Below are 11486 nucleotides of genomic sequence, written 5' to 3'. Positions count from 1 at the left end.
AAAGAAAGAAAGAAAGAAAGAAAGAAAGAAAGAAAGAAAGAAAGAAATTCAAACCTTTACTGCACTGCTGCTGCTGACAGTAATGGTCATGAAACCAAGGAATTTCAAGTTCAGGGCATTCCAAACAGACTGCTCTATTAAATTCCATGAGACGACTGTGGATTCTCGTATTTAAGAAAGGAGGTAAGTCTGAAATTTAAAATACTAGTTAGAAGTAAAATCTAAACCTGGTACCTCATAAACCCTGTATTAATACAGACTATCCCCCGTACCTGGAATGTATTCCCCACCTTCCCACCTCCTAGAATACCCTAGTTTCCTTCAAAACTCAGCTCAAATATCTTCCACATGAGACCTTTCCTAATCCCCAAACTGCTAATCCTGCTCCCCCCATAAAAAAATTATATTTATGTTTGTGTTTATGTGTGTACATGGTGGCTACCCCCAATAAAATGTAAGCTTTTTGAAGGCAGGAACCATTTCATTTTTGTCTTTGAACTGCCAACATCTAGGACAGGGCCCAGAATTTGGTAAGACCTTATTAAACATTTGCTGATGAACCCACCATGTTAGTGATACATTTTGTCATAATTTTTTTAAGCAAAAAAGTGAAAAAATGAAGCTCATTTTTATTACGATCTTAGAGGAAGTGGGGCTTTTTTTCTTTTTTGAAGGGGGTATCCTCCAGCAATGTATTTGATATTGTGTATAAACTATTTTTTGATCACATAGCTAGCAAGTGTCAAAGGCAGGATGCCAATGCACCATTACACCTCGTTGCGTTTTGTAAATATTACTTAAAATAACCGTATGGTTAGAAGTGATTGGGACCTACCACATGTCCTAACACCTTAAATTATGTTAAAAAAAATTTCAGTTCAGCTGGGGCTGGAGTTCTATACATAAAATACACACAATGGATTTTTTTTTTTAATGTTATAGATACTCACATTGAAATTGTAAGTCCAATTTGGCTAGGAATTCAATGTTAAATATTGCCTTTATCAGATCTTCCGGAAAATACTCAGCAAGGGCCAATGTAAAGCCAAGAAACACCAAGATATGAGGTTCAAAGACATCTGGAAAGAAAATAGGATTCTTAAAAGAACTACTCATAAAAGTACCAGGGTCCTCATTAAAAAAGGTACAGGGCCCTGGACAGCTCACAGATTTTTGCACAGAGGATGTTAAAATTAATTATCCCAGAGACCTTTGAAGGAAAAATGTCACAAAAGGGTAACCTGGGTAAATGTATGGGAAAGTGTATAAATGGGGAGAATGAGGAGGAGGTGGGACCACTGGTGGGGGTGGGGAGGGGATATTGGGGAGGATGGCACTCGGGAGAAGCTACTACACACATTGCTCTGGTCACAGTAGAGTATTTATAGGACTTCTAGCACCAGCTGATCATACCACCTCTTTCCCTCTAAGCTGCCCCTCTGAGTCACTTGTCAACAGCATAGGACCCAACTGGCTACACTCTGGGGCGGCTCTGATAACACATGTACACACACATATGTATGTATTTGCATACACATATATGTGTATATATGTGGTGTGTGTATATATACATACATACATATACATATACATATATATATTATACACACACACACACACACACACACACACATATATGTATGTGTATGGCACAGAGGATACAGCACTAGGCCTGGAGTCAAGAAGATTCATCTTCCTGAATTCAAATCTGGCCCCGGACACTTCCTAGCTGTGTGACCCTGGGCATTTCACTTAACCCTATTTGCCTCAGTTTCCTCATCGGTAAAATGGGCTGGAGAAGGAACTGGCAAATGACTCCAGTATCTTCGCCAAGAAAGACCCAAATGGAGGTCACGAAGAGTCAGACATGACAGAAACAACTGAACAACAAGTATATGTTTCTGATAAATATGTAGGTATAAAATGAGAAGACAGAGCTAAGTGATTCTTAAACAACCCCCTAACTGGCAAGTTCTAGGCATTCAATATACTCTGGTAGCAGCAATAAAAAATACAGTGACTACACATCTACTGAAATAAAACCAGTCCAGAAGAATAAGGTAATAATTCCAAGCCCTCTTTTTTTGTACTAGTCTGACCAAACTAAAAAAGCGACAACCTTTGCTTTGATAATATACTTGTGATTTCCAGGAGAATGTAAACTCCTTGGGGAAAGAAGGCTACTTTCCATTTTCTCTTTGCACCCGCAGTGCCCAGGTGAGTGTCCTGCACATAGAAGGCACTTAATAATTGCCTACTGAATTGAATCTCCTTGACATGACCACTCCCTCCGCTGACACAGATCACTGTCCCTCTAGCTTCAGGCGTTGCTATGGTGAAAAACCATCCTCCGATGGCTACTTCCTCGTGCCTTTCTGGCCATCAGAAGGCAGACACACAACCTATCACCCCAGGTCCTTCTGGCTGAACAAAATCTTACAGAGCTGACACTCTATTGGCAGTTTCTGAGAATTCTGGGTCACCTCTCTGTCGCCTCCTGTCCGTCCTCCACTAAGCGGGCAAAGTTCCTTCCTGCAGCACATTTTTTCTCTCCAGCTTGACCACCTGGACTTGGACTCTGCCATCGTCGAGCACCCAAGAAAGCTTCTCATCAGTAAACTCATCAACCCTTCCAGATTTCATCAGCTTTAGTTCTCAGACCTCTTCAGAACCCTCCGTCCCTCTGACCGCAGGGCTAGAGCAGGGGTGGGAACCTGCGACCTCGAGGCCGTACATGGCCCTCTAGGTCTTCAAGAGTCTGAAACTAGTGAAGTTTAGATTCAGTCAAAGGGCCACACTTGAGGACCTAGAGGGCCACACGTGGCCTCGAGGCCACAGGTTCCTCACCCCTGGGCTAGAGAAAAGGACAAAGAACTCCTCCCAAAGCTTCTGTTTAGAGAGGGTCTGGAGCTCCACCAGCTCTTGGTTTCCCGTCAGCTGCTCTCCTTAGACTGGAGTCTACCATGCCCTCCCTCTGGGTACCACATTCTCTTCCCTCCCCCCACAACCTGTTTTTAGCTTTCTTCTCTGTGTCTCTGTTCCTCCCCTCCCCCAGATTACAAGCTCTCTGGGGGCAGGGATTTTTTTTTTATTTTCTTATTTGTATCCCCAGCACTTAGCATAATCTTTGGTCATAGCTGGCAGTTAATAAATGTTTACTGATTGGCACAGATCTGACCATATCACTGCTCAATAATTCCAGCGGCTCCCTATCATGGCTAGGAGCAAATAAAAATTCCTCTATTTGGCACTTCAAGTCCTTCACAACCTGGCTCCAACCTACCCTGCTAGTCTTCTTATAAATCAATTCCCCTTTACATCCTGTACCATCCAGTCAGACATTGTGTGTGTGTGTGTGTGTGTGTGTGTGTGTGTGTACGTACACATATACATATACACACACATACATACATATATACACACACATATATGTACACACATATATACTTATATGTGTATATATTGTCTCCTCCCCCAATAGAATGTAAACTAAGAAAAGTGACTAAATCATCCAAACCCTATGGCCCAGCAATTCTACTCCTGGACAAATAATCCAGGGAAATCAAAAGACAGAAACAAAGGCCCAGTATATGCCAAAATATGCATAGCAGCACTCTGTGAACAAAGAAGTGAAAATAAAGAGTACCCAGTGATTGAAAAATAAGGGGAGAATTATGATATATGGATATAATGAAATATTATGATGTGGTAAGCATTAAGGAGCTCCCAGGACTCAGTTTGGGGAAAGTGAGGTCAAGGTTTAAGTCCATCTTCCATTAAATATGAAAGAGACTAGATCCATTGGGAATGAAGATAAAGAGTATAGTTTATAATACATACTGAATATGGACAGAAACTGACCCAAATTGATTTTTTTTAAAGTACTCAACAATGAATTTTTTTCTTTATGACCAGACTTTGATGTTCATCTTAAAATTGCACAGTGAAAACATTCTCCAACCCAACAGTTCATTTCAACATCATATACCTACTTAAATGTGAGTTAAGGCACTGGATACAAACTCCAAAGAATTCATCCCTTTGGGGTGGATCGTAGTTAAGGACACTGAAGGGAAGTAAGATAGAATGGATCGCCAAAGGATGGATCTGAACAAAAAGAACAAAGTTGTTAGGTTTTAAATAATAATTCAGTAAAGCACCTAGATAAAAGAATCATAGACTTGGAGCAGGAAGAGGTCTTAGATGGCATTAAGTACAACTTTCTAAAGAAGTTTGATTTTTAAAAAATCCACAGCCATATGTCACTTATAAAGATGGTGGAGTGTGAGGGCTGGAGCTGAGAAAGTCAGTCTAATTGCTAACAGAAAAAGACGGAGAGCTAAACTAGAAATCACAGAATGACTTCAAATGTACCACAAGGGATCAAGACGGCTCTACTACATAAAGCACACAAAATCATGTAATCATACTAATACTAAATAGTATTACTATTTTATTATTAGTAATACTAATAGTAAAACATACTAATAGTTAATATAATATTTATACTAATAGCAACAATAGGATCTATGATTTTATCATTATGAAGAACTATGGTGTGGGGATGCAGATCATACACAACCCATCTATAACTTAGAGGCACACAGAGGTCATGGCTTACCCAGGTTGGCAATGAGATTTGACTCAAAGCTCAACATTCCCCCCACTACAATTCACTGTATGCACTGTAATATTTACATAAGCTTAACATGAAACATTGAAATTCAACTAGTACCTTATTGATGTGCTGGACTGTCACAGAAGCTATCTTGTCAAGCAACGGAGCACTAAGGTAGTTAGTCTTGACAATAAAGGCAGATAAGTTGACAACGTTTGTGTATGTGATTTGGTCACTCAAGCGTTGCAAGGTGACAACTGTTTCTTCAAGAAGTTCTTCCTCAAACCATTTTCCATGAACATATTTAAGTTCTTCCCACAACACATTCAAATTGTTGGCTTTTTGTAATCTCTGATAACCATAAGTATTTAATTGTGGAAGTAGTTTGATATTTTTCTGACAAATATTGTCCAGATGGGAACGGTCATGTTGAATCCATGTTGAAAGAGATGATGCAAAAGTATTGAGATCACTTAAACTACATTGCGGTAAAATGGATTCCACTCGGGAAAGCCCTGATTCATCCAGGTGAGGAAAAGGAAGCATGGCAGTAACACGGACCAGCATAGAAATTTCATTAGGTATGACACTATTTCTTAAATGGCTGTAAAAAAAAAAAAGAAAAAGAAAAAGGACAAAACCACCATTATAAAAAAAATTTATACATAAAGTACATTATATTAGGTTGAAACAAAACATTTATTAGATGAGAAATAGTTCACTGTTGTCATCTACTATTCAATCCAATGGAAAGTAAGGTCCTTGAAGGAAAGGATTGTTTCATTTTTGTTGGGGTTCTTTTTTAATCCCTAGTGCCTAACATATTACCTTATCTAAAGTAATCAAGTAATAAGTGGTAGCTGAATTAAATCAAATATTATATGTTAACTAGATAAGCGGTGTCAAACTCAGATACAAATGGGGCCACTGAACCATATGTAAGGATCTTGGCAGAATCACATACTGACTTAGAAAACCACACATTAATATTATCTATGTTCTCCTGTATTTTAATTTTTTTTTTAAAAAATTTTTCCCAATTATGTTTTAATCTGGTTTGGGCTCACTCAGGCAACCTGTTTGATTAGGTAATGTGGTGGCATAGATCAAAAATACAAAAAAAATTTGAGGAAGAAGATAAAAATAAAACAGTATTGAGTCATTGAAAGATACCAGAGGCTCATTTGTGGTGGAAACATGGCTTTTTTTCTATTTAGCAAATAGAAGATGGTTATAAGGAACAAGAGAGATGTGCTTATGTACAGAAAAGATTTCTAAAAAAAATATAAACTATATATGAAACTTTTGGGGTTTTTGTTTTGTTTTGCTTTTTACAAAAGCAATTCCCAATCTAACAGAGTGGCAGAATGGGCAGAGAAACAGGCTTGGAGGAAGGAAGACCCTGGGTCCAGCCCAGCCTCAGACACATACTAGCTGTGTGACCCAGGGGAAGTCACTTAACCTCGCATATTCTTGGCAGCTCACTGAAACTATTAATTGTAGAACAGTTGCAGATCTGCATTGGTAGAAGGAACTTTTGCACCAGGAATTCTCTAAACCAATGAAATCAGATCCAAATAAAAAAGAAAACAGAAACAAACAAAAAGTCTTCCAATCTACCAACGATCAAATGGTATTAGGAGATAATTTTCAGGAAATATAGATGGCCAATAATCATTTTTTAAAATGTTCGACCTTGTTAATAATAAAAGAGATACAAGTCAAAACATTGTTGAGGTACCACCATTCACCTATCAACTTGGTAAAAAATAACTAAAATCAATAAAACTCAATGTTCAAGTTTGGTCCCAAAGAAGATATAAGACAGTTCCCCTTGCTCATCTATACAGGTGGGAGGTCGGTTAAGTATGGAACACTGAATAAAAGCAGATTTCTTTTTTCTTTTGATGATTGATTTTGCAGAATTTTTTTTTCTCTTCTGCTTAAAAAATATTCTCTGTTATAAGGGATGACTCTAACAACAGGAAAAAGGGGGGAAACAGGAAAATCTAGGCAATGTAAAAACAAAGAATATCAACAAAAACTGATTTAAAAACTCAATGATGACAAGATTGTGGACAAACATACACTCATTCATTGCTAATGGAATTGCAAACTTGTAGAATTTTTTTTTTGGTAGAGCAATCTGGAAATCTGTGGTAAAAATTCAAAAGCAAACAAAAAACCCAACACAAAAATGAAAAAACCATACTTTCATCTAATAATTCCATTTTTTTGCCACCTAATAATTCTAATATTTAGATATACTCCCTGTGAATTTATCAAAAACAAACAAAAAAAGGTGCTACCTGTTCAAAGATTTTCATAGCCGCATTATTTTTTACTGAAAAACATCCAAAAATAAGTAAACTGATAAACTGATATAATAGAATACTATAACATAATTAAAACCAACAAATATGAGAAATAGATGGAAATCTAGAAGACCTTTATGAAAGAATGCTAAGTTTAAAAAAAAAGCTAGAAGAACTAAGTGCCCACTATGACCACACTAAGGAAAATTAAATGAAAACAGAGACTCCTGATGGAGATTTAGATGAGTGACTAAAAAAAGTTAAAAGATATTTCATAAGCTGAAGTTAAACTCACTTAAATGTAAATAGTAACAAAGTAAGGTCAGTCTGATATACAGTTGTTGAATATTATAATAAAGCTTTCAAAAAAACATCAAGAAACCAGATCTGCTTGGGGGTTAGCCCTGAATCCGTGCTAGAAAACAACCAAAGCCTGACAAAATACATCAATCACAGAATACTGTCCAAGATAGGTGAGGGGGCTGCAGAGACATCAATCGGACCCAATAATAATCGCAGAACTCCAGGGACCACCTAGTCTGATTCCGTCAAAGTGGGAGTATTTTCATATTATTATTTTATAATATTCATCATAAATAATATTATGCCTTAAAGGTTCTTATGGTGGCCATATTTTTAATCCCAGTAGATTCTGCCTTCAAAATGAAACATCACATTTGAACACAGCTACACTGCCAAAAATTTTGTGGGTGGCTTATCATATGAAAACTAAAACAAACAGCTATATTTTAAACTTACCTAAGTAGGAATTTTCTAAGAATCCTAAAAAACTCTGAATTATGAAGATGCAGGTGAATCAAGGCTTTGGTTATCTTTGCCAGTTCCACTGGTTTATAGACATGCAAGTATTTATATAAGACAGAAGCAATTCTGAAAGCAATGTCAAACAATGATTATTATAAAAAATTCTTCATTTTTAGTAGCTTATATTAGACAACCAATAACCAGAAAAGTATCTTGAATTCGAAGCTAATTCCAAACTAATTGTTGCCATTAAACTTAATTCCTCCAGCCAGCAACCTTTACCACAGTTACTACTAAGTAGCACAATTTATTGCCTTTTCCACTCTCCTCCCAGCCACCTCTCTGACAAAGATGATCAAAAGTATTCAGGTGGCCCCAAAGCAAGCAAGATGAAACAGGAAAGATATAAATAATCAACAACTGGATAATAGAGAGTTGATTCCATTTAATTAACATTAAACAAACTATATACTTTCTCTTGTTCTAAATTCTTTTATTTAATTAAAGAGATAATAAATGTGCATGAAAACGTCAAGGTCACACACAAAGTAGATAATTAGTGGAAACTCAAAGTCTGTGTGGCCATGAATTCTCTTTAATAGTAATCAATGCTTTGAAAATTGTGCCTATGTCTTTTGTTCCTCTACATTTTCCTACATTATGATGTTCTTTTTGGGTCTAAAAGCATCTATAAATCAGGAAATTATAGTATAATTGCTGCTGTTCTCTACTTCGCAAAAGAAAATTATAAAATAATCAAAGGACAATTCTCCACATGCCTTTGGACATACAAAAAGAATTGTATTAAAGTACACATATTTTTCTTGAAATGGTAGTAAAAGGACAATTCAGTTATAGTATCAGAAATTAAAAATAAAATTACTTTTCAATCAGATATGAATCTTTGCTATTCATTTCTTCCATTGTGACCACTATGGCTAATGCTTGTTGACTAGTAAGTTCATCCATCATCATCTGGAGAGATGACATAAGCCTAGAAAACAGGGAAAAAGTTGAAAACGCTGAAAAGCTGACAATTCTCCAAAATTTTAAGGGGGAATTTTTTCAGAAAAAGGAAAGAAAGAAACTTCTTCTTAAGAAAAATTCAATGGATAATCTCATCTCTATTGTTTTTATTCACATAGTTGGAGAAGGATAGGAATCAATCATTATCTCAGAAACAACTACAGTATTATACAATAGAAATCAAAACTTTTTCTAATTTTATAAGTCTCCCTATACGTCAACTATAATAAAAAGAAATGTTTTGTATCGATACTTTAAAAACTGAAGAATTAGGCTAGGATGTTAAAATAGAGTGAAAAAAGGAAACTATTCAAAGCTAGTTGGATAAGTATAGCACATAATTCTACAAACTATGAACAGATATGCCTATTATGCTTGAATATTAATACTTGCATAGAAATTTTTAAATGCTGGAACCACATTCTAATAATATGGAAGGAAACTCAGAATATGAAAAGTCTATTTTGGGCACTATACAAGGGGCTTGGTTAATGAAGTATCAAAAGATTCCATTTACGTTTTAGGATTTCCTATAAGGCAGTCCCAGAGCATGGGCTTGGAAAACATCTGTTCCTGCTTTGTCTTTCATGTGCAATGCCCTCCCTAATTACCTCTGCCTATATCCAAATTCTACCCAAGTCAAGTACCACCTCTTCTGAAAAGGCTTCCTTAAACATTCTAATCTATATAGATGTCCCTTCCTCTGAACTAAGATATTTATTGTCTATGGCACACAATATAATATTTAATTATCCATTTTGCTATTATTTCAAAATTTACTTGTATATTCTTATCTCCCCAACTACACTATAAATTCCCTGAAAGCAGGTACTATGTTTTCTATTTCTCCAATATGCCAAACAATATTTAGCACCATGTTACACAAACAGAAGACGCTAAAAACAACAACAACAAACCCTGTTGAATGAGGAGAACTTAGTTATAATTTCATCTAATCATCACATTCCCACTTCTGTGTCTTCTCCTAAGACTAGATTGGCCTCCCTGTTTCAGCTTGATCCACTCTTTCCCAGCATGCAAAGATGGGAATTCCCCTTTCCTCTAAAAAATCCTCCTTGCTAAACTTAAAAAGGGATGGTGAATGTCCCTCTACCAAGTCAACTCCTATTCCACATTTTTTGTTCAAAATAATAACTACACAGTGCCATACCAAACTATCAAAAAATTATTTTAAGAAGCTAGAAAAAAATAATAATAACGTTCATCTGAAAGAACAAAAGCTCAAGGATATAAAGGTAATCAACGAGAAAACAAAAAACAAAAAAACATGAAAGAAGGTACCAGATCTCAAAGTATATTATAAAATGGTAATTATAAAGACAATCTGATACCGGCTAAGAAACAGAGCGTTGGATCAGTGGAATAGATTAGGTACAAATTACATTATAGTAAATGACCACAGTAATTTAGTATATGATAAATCCAAAGATGCAAGTTTTTGGAACAAAAACTCATTATTTGACAAAAACTGCTGGGAAAACTGGAAAACAGTACAGCAGAAACTAGGTATAGACCAACATCTCACATCGTATACCAAGATAAGGTGAAAATGGGCACATGATTTACACATAAAAGGTGATACCACAAGCAATTTAAGAGAGCATAGAGTAATTTATCTGCCAGATTTACGAATAAGGGAAGAATTTAAGACACAAGAAGATAAAGATAGATTACAAAATATAAAATAGATAATTTTGATTACATAAAATTAAAAAGGTTTTGTACAAACAAAACCAATGCAACCAAAATTATAAGGAAAACAGAAAATTGGAAAAATAATTTTGCAACAAGTATCTCTGATAAAGGTCTCATTTCTCAAATATATAGAAAACTGAATCAAATTTATAAAAATGCAAGTCATTCCCCATAAATAGTCAAAGGATATGAACAGGCAGTTTTCAGACAAAGAAATCAAAGTCATCTATAGTCATCTGAAAAAATGCTCTAAATCACTATTGATTAGAGGAATGAAAATTAAAACAACTCTGAGGTACCACCTCATACCTATCAGATTGGGTAATATGACAAAAAAGGGAAATGTTGGATATTGGAGGGGAGGTGGGAAAACTGGGATACTAATACACTGTTGGTGGAGTTGTGAACTGATCCAACCATTCTGGAGAGCAATTTGGAACTATGCCCAAAGGGAATAGTGTCAATATGTGTTAATATCCAGCAATACCATTGCTTGGTCTATATTCCAAAGACATCCAAAAATCATCAACTGGGGAATGGCTAAACAAGCTGTGGTATATGATTGTGATGGAATATTATTGTGCTATAAGACAACGACAAGCAGAATGATTTCAGAAAAACCTGGAAAGACTTACATGAACTGATGCATGCAGTAAACAGAACCAGGAGAGTGTTGCGAATAGAACCAGGACAACATTGTACACAATAACAGAAATATTGTTCAATAAAGAACTGTGAATGACTTAACTATTCTCAGCAACACAATGATCCAAGACAATCCCAAAGGACTAATGATGAAGCATACTATCTGCCTCCAGAGAAATAAATTATATTTGAATACAGACTGAAACATGCTATTTTTCACTTTCTTTTTTCTTCTTTTATTCAAGTCTTCTTGTACAAAATGACTAAACTGGAAACGTTTTACATAATTGCACACATATAACCTATATATGATTGCTAACTGTTTCAGGGAGGGGAGAGGGAAAAGAGGGGGAAGGAACTCAAAACTTCAAACAAAAATGTTTAAAAAATTTTAAAACAAG

At 35.8% G+C, this 11486-nt stretch overlaps 1 protein-coding gene across 3 annotated transcripts in view; it reads right to left on the bottom strand.

Moving 5' to 3' along the window:
- FASTKD1 (FAST kinase domains 1) overlaps positions 1–11486 on the bottom strand; it is a 43389-nt gene that overhangs the window by 10236 nt on the left and 21667 nt on the right. For 2 of the 3 annotated variants that reach the window (XM_027865853.1, XM_027865852.1), the window contains 6 exons: positions 8582–8692; positions 7693–7824; positions 4736–5222; positions 3993–4107; positions 951–1079; positions 55–189 (listed from right to left, as the gene is read on the bottom strand). In XM_027865853.1, coding sequence (XP_027721654.1) covers positions 55–189; positions 951–1079; positions 3993–4107; positions 4736–5222; positions 7693–7824; positions 8582–8692 — 1109 coding nt within the window. The remainder of the gene's footprint in view (positions 1–54; positions 190–950; positions 1080–3992; positions 4108–4735; positions 5223–7692; positions 7825–8581; positions 8693–11486) is intronic. The other variant, XM_027865854.1, reaches the window with a different exon arrangement.

The sequence above is a fragment of the Vombatus ursinus genome, unplaced genomic scaffold, assembly GCF_900497805.2.
Source record: "Vombatus ursinus unplaced genomic scaffold, bare-nosed wombat genome assembly UNPS02014779.1, whole genome shotgun sequence".
Lineage (NCBI taxonomy): Eukaryota > Metazoa > Chordata > Mammalia > Diprotodontia > Vombatidae > Vombatus > Vombatus ursinus.
The sequence above is the reverse complement of the archived record's forward strand: the minus strand, read 5'-3'. Positions and strand labels throughout refer to the sequence as shown.